This window comes from Stenella coeruleoalba (genome assembly GCF_951394435.1).
Source record: "Stenella coeruleoalba genome assembly, chromosome: 8".
Taxonomy (NCBI): domain Eukaryota; kingdom Metazoa; phylum Chordata; class Mammalia; order Artiodactyla; family Delphinidae; genus Stenella; species Stenella coeruleoalba.
The window spans coordinates 101,481,061-101,495,420 of NC_137154.1; the positions used below are offsets into that span (position 1 = coordinate 101,481,061).

General features: G+C 50.7%; 1 protein-coding gene across 2 annotated transcripts in view; it reads right to left on the reverse strand.

Moving 5' to 3' along the window:
* The window catches only part of KIRREL3 (kirre like nephrin family adhesion molecule 3), a gene marked incomplete at its 5' end in the record, with an annotated part of 539,825 nt that extends 526,627 nt beyond the window's left edge, over positions 1-13,198 (reverse strand). For both annotated transcript variants that reach the window (XM_079930152.1, XM_079930151.1), the window contains one exon: positions 13,144-13,198. In XM_079930152.1, the coding sequence (XP_079786278.1) occupies positions 13,144-13,198 (55 nt within the window). The remainder of the gene's footprint in view (positions 1-13,143) is intronic.
* Between the last annotated feature and the right edge of the window lie 1,162 nt (positions 13,199-14,360).

Here is a 14,360-nt window from a genome sequence, read left to right on the forward strand (position 1 = left end):
GTAAAGGATAGTCATACTTGGATTTGAAAATACTTTTTTCAGTTCATATGGTTGCAACAGCCCTTAAGAAAGATGTAAACAGCCCTGCCATGCCTATGTAAACATTTAAGGTGGAAAACATAACATAAGAAGACTCAGACTAAGACTCAGACGTCAGACTAAGACGTTGACAATGTAAGAAGAATTTCTCTTAAAAATACAGCAGTGTAAATATTTTTATTTTCCTTAGCAGGAATTCAGGGGTACGGATTTTAGAAAGTGGATATCCGTTGATAATAAGAGGGGAATGTAGATATTCTATTATTATTCGCAGGAGAAAAGGGGAGGAAAGTAATCTGTTTCTCTCGATGGTATTTCTTGATTCTGATCAGCTCAGCATTCAGCTGCTTTTACCTATAAAGAATAGATTTCTATCTGTGAGTACCTCTGCCCTGGTCTGATGAAGAGAAAAACCAAGGCAAAGCTCATGCCCAGAGAAACGGGCATCCACGTGGATTTGGAGCCCTGGCGACAGCTGACAGTGCACTGCTGATGTGATCCGTGTGTTCCACTGAAGGGCTTGGGCTGTGGAATAAGAAGGAGGTTTCCGTCTTTCATGTGGAGATCTACCTGCCTGGCATTCTTCCTCTGTATTCCTCTGATTCGATTTAAAGGAGCTTTGAAAACTTCGAAGAACTTTCATGTTTTGCTAGTTTATCTTAAGTGTCTATCTGAAACCAATATTGTGATTTCAAGCATGGTCTTGGTAGGTACATGCCATATTCAGAAATAATTTCTGACACAAGATAAGATGTACCTGCTGGATCCAAAGTGAGGAGAGTCGAAGTCTGAACGGCATTTGGACTCCCCTGCTTTTCAAGAGTCTTTTCTACTTCTTCCTAACGATCAGTATTAATCATTTCAGAACCATGTGGTCTTCTGACATTTCTACTCTTCTAGACTTGACAAAAAGGAGGGTTTTGATGTCCTGAGTGCCTCTTCCCGTCAAGTAGCTCTGTTCTCACAGTGCACGGCTAACAGCAGACTAACCTCTCCCTAAGCAGAATGGGGTTTCACATTTTTTCTAATCCACTGAAGAAAAGTTAGGTGGTGATGGATTCCTGTTAAGAAATCAGCACTTGGTTTTCAAAATGTTAAGCTGAATTGGAGATGGGTTGTGGAGGTCAAAAGTGGCACCCGCCATGGAGCAAAGCTTCTCAAATTCTTACTTGTGCTTTTGCATAAGGGGAGACGATTTCTTCCATTTTTACCAGCTCTTTTCCCCAAGCCCTACAAGTTAGGGACGAGGAGGACCACAGGCCCGGCCAGGGCTTTCTGTGGCTTATAAGGGACTAGTGGGACCAGAATTCTTCCTGAAGGGATGGGCGGCAAAGGACGTGGGTCTTCATCCGAGTGTTTCAATGGTGGTTCCATGCTTGTCTGGGGTGCGACCTTCGGGCAAATTATGGAATCTAAGCCTCAGTCGTTTTCATCTGCTAATGGGTATGACAGTCCTGGCTTTATCAGGTTGCTGTGAGGATTAAATAGGCAAATGCAGGCAAGCTCAGCAAAGGACCTGGCCATAGGCCTCAACAGTGCCTCCCCATGGCTGGTTCCAGCTCAACAACCGCAGGTGTTAGTGGTAGAAAGAGAAACACAATGAGACTATTAGAAGTTTTGCTTCTTCTCTGTTCTCACCATTTCCCCTCTCTACTGAAGGATCCCAGAGGGAGGGTCGTGTTTGTAAAAGGAGAAAGGGGAGCAGGTGGCCAAATCAGGGGGCCAGGAAGGCAGGGGACAAAGGGCACATACATACCACCTTGCTATAACATCTTTTTATGTGGGGAAGAGAGCTATCTCTATTATTTTTAGCAAATTCTCAAATCATGCAGCTCTAATTTTCCTCTCTGACCTGTGTTAGCATCACATCTGCAGTTTCAAGCAAGGTTTTGTAAACCTTATGCCAACAGTTTTCTTTTCTGATATGAGATACTCAAGGTATTACCTGCCATGTACCAGCGGGCCTGTTAGTAGTATGGACAGAGCATCCTATGTCCTCCCAACTCCTCCGCGCCCTCCCCCACCCCTAGGAAGACAGACAGTGAGTCTCCACACTCCTGAGCAAGCAGCAAGGGACAGTGGTGGTGACTCAGGTGTGGGAGGCCGCTCTGGCTTGAGCAAAACCTCATATAAAATCCCACTGGCAACCAAAACCTAATGGACAGTCACACAATGTCTGATGATTTCAGACAACATAAACAGCCAGTTCTACCGGCCCCTCAGGCCACACAGAGAAGGCAAGAGGGATGCTCCAGTGACGCCTCACCCTTCCTTCATCCCACATCTCACTATATTAGCTTATGCCACCCGTGGATCGACCCCGGGCAGAGGTCCAACCCGCTTGGAATTCTCAAAAGGTGAATAAGGCAGCTACCACCCCCTAGAAGATAAAGGAAGAGGTAAGGTGTTCTTGGGGCCAAGAGGACTCCTCCCTTTCCCTCCGACAGAGCGCAGGGCATCAGCTAGCCGTGTCTGTGTCAGGATTCGGTTACCCTGCCTGGAGAGACACACTTTCAAACGAGCAGCCGTGGCACATGGCAATTTTTAAAGGGTGCCTGTTTCTGTCCACAGGTGAAAACAGAGTAGCTCCTCTCGAGCCGGCCCGCGAGATCAGGGATTATGAGGACTAATTTGAGCATGTCTGTTTGGCTTTTTCAGCAGCAGAGGGGCGCAGCAGCAGAAATACTGGCTCCCAGATCATTAAAGGGGCAAACACCTGGGAGGGGCAGTGGGTTCCCCGGGGAGAAGTGGGGTTCCTGGCTGCCAGCCGCCCTCCTGGGAGGACTAACCCATCCATCACCCTCAGGACAGACATCACCGCAGACAGCGACACCGCTAGCGGGGGCTCTCTAGCCCCTCTCTCTGTAGCTCTTCCAAGCCCCTCCAACATTTTGAAATGTGTCCACATACCTCTTGCCGCTCTACATAGGCGTCCCGCTTAACACTCTGCCCTCACATCCATCAGAAAGAGGAGAAAGGAAGTGAGCCTCCTTGGGGAGCTGCTGCCCTTCGGAAGGCCTGCTCTTCCCTTCCAGGCCCTCTGCCCGCCCTCAGCTGCCCCAGCTCCGTTGCCTGGGCACCCTGACTCTCTTCCTGGTACTAAGAGGCAGCCCTGGGCCTCCTGCTTTCAGCTCATTCTTGGGCTTTGCAAGCGCTGCTGCTGCCACCGTCAGGCAGATGTAGGAACTGCAGGGCTCACCCCGTTTCAGATCCCACAACGTTCTGCTCTGCCAGCTCTTGACCGATATGGTCCCAAGACAAACACAGGCCCGGTCTCCCCAGGCCCCATCACAAGGGCGCAGTGTCTTATGCAAGAAGGAGGCTTCAGAGTCTAGCTCCCCGAAGAAATGGGACTCCCCGTGAACGTGGGGTAGACCCCAGCATCCTTAAGCGGGCACAGAAAAGTGCGGGTCGTAGGACGTGGAGAACAAAGCCACTGGGAGATTAATTGGCAGGTGCTCTTCCTCTGGGATGAGGGTAGGCAGGCAGGGAAGGGGGGCCGTCACTCCTTGTGCGGCACCGGGATGGGTCCCCGGGAGAGAGCTCTAAGTCTCTGTCCCCTGAACACCTGCCTGATGAGCCAGCTGGGCCCGGTGTCACTCTGAAGCTGTCATAGCTCCCAGCATTGCCGAGGGTGACAGATGGCCTGTCATGCTGCACCGGAGCTGCATCACCTGTGACATGTGCAGGTGACTGACAGAGATGGGAACTGACACGCATTAAAGAACAGAAGGCCCGACTGTTTCTTGGGAGGAGTGGGTGGCTGCCAGAGGGTGTTTCTCTCGTCAGAGTTCCTGGTGACCCGATGGTCATTCAAGGTCTTGGTGGGAGAGGAACATCTTCCTACAGGGCACGACCACACTTTAAACCATCAAGGTCTTTCCTCCGTCCTCCAGTGGGGGGGCGCGTCTCAGCCTCTGCTGTGGTGTGTGGTGATGCGGGGGGATCCGAGGCACCGTGTTCTTTTCTTTCATTTTTCCCCACATTTTATTCCAATAGTCGATATTTATTCATAGCCTCCCATATGCTGACTAGGGTGCTAGGCACCAGGGCGATAAAAGAAACGGAGATTTTAATCAACCAGTTAAGAATAGCCCCTGGCTTTTTTGGGTTGTTTTTGTTTTTGTCAGAACAGCTACGAAAGGAGCTACCCAAGCAGCAGCTCCTTGATTGCCATTCAGCCCAAAAGGCTGGCCTGTCATTTCCCCAGGTGGAGGGGCCTGGAAACCTCGGGCCTTCGAGTTAAAGCTGAAGGCTGGACAGAGGAAGGGACCGGCTCAGGCAGAGTCTGGAGTCGATCAAAAAGAGACAGAGCTGCAATGTGGGGTCACAGTTCAGAGGTCAACTCCCCAGTTTTCATAGGGGACACCCCCTGAAGCCCTCGCCTGTGCCTAGACACTGAGGATTTGCACAAGTTCTAAGAACGTGGCTCATCTCAGGCCCCAGCTTAGGATCCTCTCATGCGTTTGTCAGCGCTGCTGATGCGGATCCGCCAGCCTCTTGAGAAGCACTGAGGCTTCTCGACAGTGCAGTGAGCCCGACGGGGAGTGAGCGCGGTCAGCAAAGGAACCTTTCTGAGGGCCTGATGGTGACAGTGGCCGCCTCTCACTGTTATCACAGTGACGAACGAAGCAGCGCTCGTGGAAAGCCATGTGCAACGCGGGAAGCTTTACACAAACGCTAAATATCATCATCATCATTCTGATACCATAATCATTGCTACCGCTGCTGCCACCAACAACAACCCAAAGAATCTGTCTGGCACCTGCAAGAAAATGAGCTAGACAAAGAGATCTATAACCCATCATCTACTTTCTAGATGATAGAGGATGGTAGAAGAGTGTATTATCCAAAATAAATAGCTTGTTGTTAATAGATAATATTTAGGAAATCTTGGAATTGGAGAGAATTTCGATGTTATCTAGGCTACCTTCCAATCTGACTCTTCCATTATCATTATTTATTTTTTTTAGGAGACTCACTTTATTATTATTTTTTTATTGAAGTATAGTTGATTTACAATGTTGTGTTAATTTCTGCTGTACAACAAAGTGAATCAAGTATACATAGATATATGTTCTTTATTATATTCTCTTCCATTATGGTTTAACCCAGGATATTGACTAAAGTTCCCTGTGCTGTACAGTAGGACCTTGTTGTCCATCTCGACTCTTCCATTCTCGATGGCCCGAATTCCACTCATAGCCTTGCAGCAATGGCAGGCCATCTACCCAGCCAGCCTTCGACAGTAGGGTTAGCTGTGGACAGTCTTGGGGATGTCACTGTCTTCCTCCTGCACGCCAGTGCAGGGTTTGGCTTCACCCCTGAGCTTGTCCCACCAGCCCCGCCATCTCCTGAAGAGAGCGGGCCAGAGTGTGGAGCATGTGATCTGATGATGTTCTCTGCTCTTAAATGAAAGGTTACTGGGTGCTGGAGACTTGTAAGCATTTCCGAGTAAAATCAGTTAGCTTGTAACCTTGTTTCCCCCAGAGCCAGGGTAGCTTAGCTTCCTCCTGAGAACAGGAAAGAAGTCCTCAGCAGAACGTCCCCAGGCACCTCTTGCTTGTCTCATCCTTGCCCCCATCTGCCTTTCTGATTTACCATTCGTCCTCAATGTTAGGTTTCCTCCACCTCTGCCTAGCCTTCCAGGGGCCCCAGAAACTGGAAACTCCCATTCCTCAGAGCACTCCATCCGACTAACAGTCCTGCATGTACTCGGCCATCCCTGCTTCTGTGTTCTCCGTGGTCCTGTCCACTTTCCATCCCTATACACACTACTACGTAGGAAGATGAGTGAGGCTATTTCCACTCAATTCCACATTTTTTAAGCCCCATGTGCAACACAGGGAATACCAAGAATAAATAACATGTTGATCTGTCTCTCTCTTTTTTTTTTTTCGTCCATTGAACCCATGGTATAGAGAGCATTACAGACCCATAAGCTACTAACGATGTTTCTAAAGAATAGACTTAATTCTGATGATCCATCCTCAAAACATTTAGCATGGTACCCACGACCATTCACAAGCTTCCTCAACACCCAGAAGTCTAGCCCCCAAACAAACTACTGCTTCTGAACCCTGACATCCTGTCCCGCCTTCTGACCTGTGCACATATCTGAGGTACCATCTGGGACCATCTTTCTTTGCATCATCGGGAGAACTCTAGACACCTTTTACGATCAAGTCACCTCCTCTGCACAGCCCTTCTCAATACCTTCAGCGATTCCTGATGCTCTCAGCACACTCTGACTACTCTGAGCTGTTGAATTGTAACGACAAGTCCGACTGTTTGCTCCTTGACTAGCCTGAGAGCTCCCCTGGGGCAGAAACACAGCCTCAGTCATCTTTTCATCAAAAGTCCCTGGCACAGTGTGTTCACCACGTAGGAGGCCCCCAGTGAGGGCTGGCTGAGTGGACAGGCTGAGCTCTGGTGTCAGAAAATGCTACTTAATCACAAAGGAAGGAGTAAGAAATGTGGCCCTCTGAGACGCAGACCCTCTGGAGCCCCTGGGGAAGAGTGTGGAAAGGCGAAAATGATGTTTGGTTGTCACTGCTGCAGCTGTCAGTGTCAGATTTCAAATTCCTGTCTTCTAGGCACTAGTTAGAAAGAACGTGAACTTGCAACAATTGTCCGGTGAACACAGGCCAAGCAAGCAGACCACCTAAGATAATCCAGCCTGATGGGCACACCTCCTTTTAATGAGGACACGTGCATGCCATGGCAGCGTTGGTTTCAATGATCGAAAAACAACCTCAGGCAAATCTCTGTCACTTTGCTCAGAAGGCCACCAACACCAGGTGGAAGATTAGGGGAAAAGCTCCTCCTGCATTTGAGGAAAATGGCCGATTTGTTCTAAGTTCTGGATATCGCTACACTGTAGCAGTAAGTGGTATGTGCGTGCGTGCGTGCGGGCAGGCACGCATGTGTGTGGAGAGGGGGTTCACGGATGGGAGGAGGCTTGAAAGTGGGCACGGTACGGCTTCTTGGCTGCCAGGAGAGACCTCCCCACGGCGTGTCGGGAGGTGTCTACATTTGGCTACTCCCTGCCTTGATTTCAGCCAGGAGAGGACGAGTATCCGTCTCTCAGGCTCCGTGCCCCAGCCAGGGCTGCAACACAATAACTCTGCAACGAGCAGGAGTCACTCATGCTGGCCACTGTTTCCGTGGCTTTAACTTGTTACCAACGTGCCCAGGGGAAGCTGACATTTATTTAATCCTCATAGCGGTATGGCCTGTGTCCTCACGGAAACATTGTATGCTTAGGGAAAACATCTGTTTCCAAGCAGCTCATGCTAACTTGCAACTACACAAAGGAAACACTTACCTAATGTTGACATTTACTGACTTCTAGAAGTATACAGCCAGAATACTCATTTTTACCATTGGGAGAGGACGGAAAAAAAAAAAGCGCCATATTTGATCCCTAGCTCTTTCAGTGGGTTAGAAGTAGAAAGTTAATGAAAGTTAAGGTTAATGTGGGGTGGAGATCCCTAGTCTATGGCAACTGCGTGGGTTGGGTATACTCTTCAAGCTCAGCAGAGAGCAGGACACAGCATCCTTTGCGTGAATGTGACAGAAGTATTCTAATGACCCATAAGGCATATCTATATTCCTATTTGACGGGCCGACCTTACTGGATTCTGGCTTTCCCCTGGGGAACAGAAACTGACCCACGATGACATACAGAGCTGTACCGTCTCAATGCAGTAGACGCTGCATCCTTCCCCTAGCTAGAAATAAAATCCCACTCCATTTGGAATACCGGGCAAAGCTATCACAACCTGGCACAGGATGCTGGCAGGCTTTGCTCCCCGCTCCCTGTGACTACAAGTGATGGGATATGAAACCGGCGGGCACAGACATCCCCAGGGCAGCAGCTACAGCCAGACCCTGCACCATGAATGTTGGACAGTCCACTGACCTTGAGGGAAGACTGGGGCCCCAATCGCTCTGCTGCGAGAACCACCATGAAGGTCAGGATCGGTGCCGTGGTGAGACTCCAAGGGTGGATTCCAGCAAGCTCATGGTCTCCCTGACCCCCTCCACTGCTGAATTAGAACGGCCCTGTTCCTGGGGTGGGGGGAAGGAATTCGGCACCCCGTTATTTCTAGGTTGACCCTGATTAAAAAAGCCTGCACTGGTTTTACACCCAGAAGTCATCTCAACAGCTTACAAGGATAAGGGCTGTAGCCGAGAAATGGTGCCTAAGGCTGTGTAACTGTCCCCACCCCCAATTACATGGAGGCCCTGAAATGAATGCTCCTGGCCTCCTCCCCAACCCTCCATCACAGGCAATTTTCTTTCCCTCTTCGTGTTTCCAAAACAGTTTATCTTTTTATCTCCTTGGAAGAAAAGTACTCTGCAAATCAAAGGAATCATTAGTATTGTTATTATTTTGCTGTTGAAATCTCTTGAATTTGCTCAGGATTACTCATGGGCTTTTTTGGGTCTGCAATATAATGCCTCCTGAGTCACCCCCACCGGGCTGAACAAAAAAGAAAAATTGCATCTTCAGGCCTAATGCCCTACTCCGCAGGTCCCCACTGGCCCTGGCTCCTATCAGGGCTTGGAAGGAGCCTACCAACACTGGCACCCCAGGCGGAGCTGCTGCCCCTTGGTAGCATGCCTAGCTCACTGCTGCCATGTTCCAAGCGAGATCTGCCTTTTGTAACCCAAGAGGGAGGCTCTGTGGGATCCTCTGAGCGCAGCGGGGAGGCCCTGACCCCACCACACACCCCTCTCCCCCTGGGACATATCTCCTCCCTCCTCTATAGGTCTGGCTGGCAACTGACAGCTCCCTGCTGGGCAGCAGACACAGTGGCCACCCCCAGCCCAACAGACACGTCCCAGCTCTCCTCGTCCCAGCTCTCCTCACCCCGGCGATCTGTGAAAGAAGGGGTCCCACACCCTTAGCAGCTGTGCACTGACCTTCCAGGACAAAAAAAGTGATTCTTCCCCCTCTAGACAAGCCATCAGATCACATGGGTTGCCGGTGGGGGAAGTCTCACACTTATTACTTGCTCTATCTTTTGTTCTGTGATATTTCTGGGGAAGGATAAATGTTTCCAAAGTTGCCGTTCACTCCCAATTTCCTTTTCCAATACCTTCTCAGCCTGTAACCCCCCTCGGATCCCCTCCATACTTCTGGCTGCCTCGGCTGTGCTCGTGCTGTTTTCTGAGACCCCTCCCTGCCCTCCCCAAGGGAGTTTCTTGCAAGTTGAAGCCTCTTGCCCTTGCTGATCCCTTCCCATGCTTCCTGTCACCCACCCAGGTCCCCTTCCCCCTGGCTACCTCTCTCCACTCACACTCCATCTTACCCTCTGTCTGCTTGATGCTCTCCTGTTCCCTTGGAGATTTGTGTCACCAAGAACCTCTGCCCCTCTGATGGCCATCTGACAGCCCCTCTTGGTGATTCCTGCCAGCAAGTTAGGAGAGCAAGTGGCTTAGATTCTTCCCAACAGGGAGATGACACCCCGGATTAATCCTCAACTCAGGGATGCCATTGACAGGTAAATGCAAATTTTCACTCTCACCCCAACATGTTCAGAGCAGTGTGGTGCATATGTAAAGCCAACAAGGGAGCTGGACTCTCTAGAATCGGAACTTTCAGGCCCACAAGGTTACTAGGCAGGACAGGACACTCTGGGATGCTAGAGCAAAACGTCAGAGAGTGGAGAAGAGGACACCTTTCCTAGGAGCGGCCGAATAGGAGGCACCGAGATTGTACCACTGCACACTCCCCGAACTGTCTCAGAACCAGAGATCTGACAGGAAGCAGGGCACCCTCTGTCCTGCTAGAACATCATCCCCCCAAAGCAACTTAAGACGTGGCTGTGCAGGCTGGATGGCGCGGGTCTTGAAGATGAAGGGGGGCACAGAAGGAAATCGTTGTGGGCAAACCGAAATGGGCAAGGGAAAAACACAGCAAGTTCTAAGTGTATGGATGACAAGAGGATAGATTCTTTTTCACCCAGGCGCAGAACATGCCTCTTCCCTGCAGGAGGCCAAGCGTGCTGTGACATTATCCCTCTCTGTACAGAGCACGCCGTCCCGACAGCTGGGGAAGAGGCATCCCCGGCAAGAGAGAAACCCACAAACAGCGCACGCCGGCAGCTCTCCACGTCCTTGTGGGGAGCCAGGCCCGGGGACACTGGCCACGGCGGGAGCGGAGGAATGCCATTTGGCCTTTCTACTGCCACCTTAAGAACGATCAATACATATTTAATCTCAACCTATATGAAACGCCCAAAGTTTACAAGATAAGGGATACAGCATATCACTAACATTAATTATACCTTAATTTTACTCTCTGAAGGGGAATGAAAACAAAGGAAAGGTGAATAAATATTTAACAACTTAGAAGAGAAAGGGTGATTGAGATGACTTACGTTAAGAGTTTACCTAAATGTTTCGCTTTTAAAGTCTTCGGAGCGCTGTTGGGAGCAGCCCCTCTGTATGGGAGGCATGAGAACTGTGTTTCCAGCGACTTCAAAATGACATGCAGTTTCCCGCCGTGAGAGGCGTCGGACAGCAGATGAATGTGTCACTAGAGGGCCAGAGAAGGCCCCCAAAAGAGCCCTGGGCATTTGTTTTCTCCGAGTGGAGGGCCATCCCTGAGCCTCTGCACATTTCCTTGGAAAGCATCCCCGGAGGAAGGGCACGCGGGAGGTGGGATCAGACGGGTGGCTCAGAGGGGGTGTCAGGTGGGGTGCAACGGCAGACGGGGGATGAGAGAGCGGGGCCACCTAAAGCCTGTGGGCTAGTCCTCTCGTGACCTGTTGAAAGTGCATCCTCTCTATCTGATAGCTCGATACACATATGGTACCAGGCAGGAGTTGGGCACAGTATACGAATTAAGCATATATGTGTAGAGGGTCAAATGGAATCCTCTGGGGAATTCACAGTACTCATCCACATTCAAATCAATGCCCCGGGATCAAGTCAAAAGGTATTCTATTCCAGTGAAGTCCATTAAACATTGTCCCGCTTGACCCTTAATTCCTGCAGCGAGACACCATCTACTCAAGGAACCTACCCTACAATGTCCGGTGATGTAGGGGATTCTGATTGGCTACGTCCACTTTGGTCTCCTTGTCTTTCTTTAGACTTGTTTTGGAGTCCCGTCGACTATGCATCTACCATTTAGCAGGGTGGGCACAGCTGGCCAAGCTCAGAAAACTCAGGAACAACAAGGAACTCTGAACTGCGTGATGCTGTGGTTCCTTCCTAGTGCTCTTGGGGCTTAGGATAGAAGAAGCAGAGCATCTAACCTCCATAGGTAAATAGTTAAAGATTTATATGAGGCAATCAAGAAACAGCTCTGTACTGAGAAAGGAATAAGCACAGTAGAAGTTGCACACTGTGATGATTCCGACAGCCAGAGAGGCACTTAGACACCTATAGGCTTCTTGTGTCAATCTAGACAGGAGTCTCGGCTCAAGCTTCTAAGAACATAAACAAGGGAGAGAGTAAAACGTGCACTGGTTCCATGAACCTGGGTGTAGGGGGGAGGGACGGTTGGATCCTCTATTTAGGGATTCTACGCGTAACTCCCTGAGTGAATGAATTGGTAAGAGGCAAAGGAGGATGAGAGTGAGCATGTGTGTCAGTGTAGGTGTGACCCATAGGCAAGCGCACACACATCCAACAAAGAGGGTCATCTCACAAGACGGTAATAGAACCCAAATGTTTCTATACCAGTGTTCTGAGATAGTTCTTATTCATTCAGCCCAAAAACTCTGGGGAAGGCAATTTATCTTCCTGCTGCTGTAGGGAGCCCTGGTGAGAGGCACAAAACCACACGAATACGTGAGTGTGTGTGTGTGTGTGTGTGTGTGTGTGTGTGTGTGTGCGTACATTAGAATTACATACAAGCAGGGATGCACGCATACTCGGGTGTGGGAAGGGCCCCCAGGTTAAATGAGGAAGGTCAGAAGCAAAGTTTGACAGCGGGAAAATCTGCAGTGACCACAAGTAGCAGCTGAGGAGCTGGGGAAGGAGGTGTGGGTTTCTGCTCTCATCTGGCTTCTCCCTGACAGGGGAAGAAAGGGAGACATGCTGTTTGCTTGCAAAGCCAGCCACCCATGGCGGTGCTGTGCTTTCTCAAAAACTTTTACCCTTCATTTAATCAACAGATGGACGTGCTCTGTTGTGGATTTTTCTGAGAGGCCTGTTCCTCCCAGAGCTGTGCTGGCTGGCACAAATGCCGCCTCAGATGGCAGGGACAGCGCCGGCATTCCAGAAGCGGGGGAAGGAACCGACTGACTTGTCCCTCAAACTCAATTCCACAGGTGACTCGGATGCCACCGGCTCTGCGGGCACTGGCCATCCATCTCCCCAATGGCCCTCCCTGCCCTCCACCCCCACGGGCCCCAAGGCTCCCAGGGGCAGGGAGCCCGAGGTGGCCAAGTTCTTTTCGGAGAGTCCACCAGCTTCTCTGCCCCTGCTAAGCTGCAGAAAGGAAGCAGTCAGCATCACGGGTGGAATTTCATTGTATGCCCTGAAATCCAGTGCTGTGTAGGACTCAGAATGCAGTCGTATTCAGAGAAGCCGATTACATTCAATGAAACTCTTGAGAAGCTTTTCCCAAACATTGCACATCACCCCACGGTCCATTCTGTCATCGCAGACCCCTCCACACGCATTCCCTTCCGAATACACCCGTGCCAGCTCGACCTCATTCGTGCTGAAATAGCCACGTAAACAAAGCTCTCCCTCCCGGCCCTCTTCTCCAACCTGCGTCTGGAGGAGAGGAGGCGCCCAGAAGTTCAGAGCCGCACAGCCACAACGATGCCGCCTAATTAACATACCGGGAGCATAAAGAACTCATTTGCATTGGGGAGTTTGAGCTGGATGTTGACAAGTGAGGGGAGAAAGTCACCCTCCCCTCCGGTATCCCTGCCTTCCAAAGGAAAATAAACAGTACCATTCTGTTGCATTTTCAAAGGCAAAGAGGCAATGCCAGTGCCTCTCGGCCGGGCACCGGGAGACGCATCCATCAGTTCGAGTTTCCGAACCCTGCCCACATTCCTGCCCGCAGCCTCGCGCGCCCTGACAACCCCGCCGACTTTTTTTGCAACTCCAGCGGCGCACGGGTCCTACCTTGGCTGAAGAGGAAGAAGCAGACGAACAGCAGGTCGAGCTGGAAAGGTCTCATTCCTCCGCGCGCCGAGGGGAAGCCGGCGGGGCAACTTGGGTTCGCGGTGAGTTTCTTCTGCTCGGCGGCTCGTGGTGCCCTGCCTCCGCCGCGGTCCTCCCGGGTTCGCGCCGACCATCTGTCTGTCCGTCGGTCCCTCCGGGTGGCCTCGGGCTCCGTGCCTCAGGGGATCCGCAGCCAGCCGAGGCAAGTCGCCTGTTTCTAGCCGCCTCGGGAAGCCGGGTTTGTCAGCGATGTCCCCTCTCGGAGCAGCTCCATCCTCTGGCGCTCGGCATCCCAGGCACACAGCTTCCTCCGGCGGCTCCTCCCACAGCCAGCGCGCGAGCGAGCCAGGGAGCGAGTGACGAGTGACAGAAGGGCTTCTTTCACTGAAGCTGGGGCGGAGGGAGAGGGAGGGGAAACAGGTCATAATTAAAGAGGAAATACTTGGTGAAAGGCGATCTATGCAAAACGGAGGGTGGCGGTGGTGCAGGGGAGGCTCTGTTCTTTCTTTCCTTCTTTTTTTCCCCCTACATAGGGGGAAATTCAGCTTTTGCCACCATTATTGACCAAAAGACATCTTGAACAGGGAGCGGAGGTGTGACTTTTTGTCCACAGGACATAATGTTGTTTAAAGGAGTGAAGGATGGCTGGATGCACGTACCCATACTACAATATGCTTGCCTTGCCTTTGCACGGGGGACTGGAAACTGGGCTGGATGGGGAAAAGCAAGAGGCAAGGGGGGGTACATCTTTCCCCAGGAAAGACTTGGCCAGTATGTGCAGCAGGAGTCTCGGAGTTGGGGAAAAGATAAGCATGCTTTGAATTTTTGAGACTTTCCTAGGAGGGGGCTAAGTAATAAGCTGGGAACGTTTGCACCTTGGTTTTGCTTTGCCATACTCCTAGAAAACAAAATGAAGGAACTAGGAAAAGGTAGGAAAAGGTAGATTTATGACACATACCCATTTGTTATTATTATTATCCTGGTTTGTGCATTTCCTACTAAGGATAGGGGAGCAGGCTGGCTTTGCATTTGGAGTCTCTCCTCTAAGGAGCACCCCATCACTCTGAGCGTGTCTTTTCTCCAAGAGGTGCTGTGAATCCTACCGCGAAGGAGAGGCCAAGGTCACAGGCAACTGCCTCCTAAGAACCTTCAGGTCTTTCACCTGTCATGAAACTCAC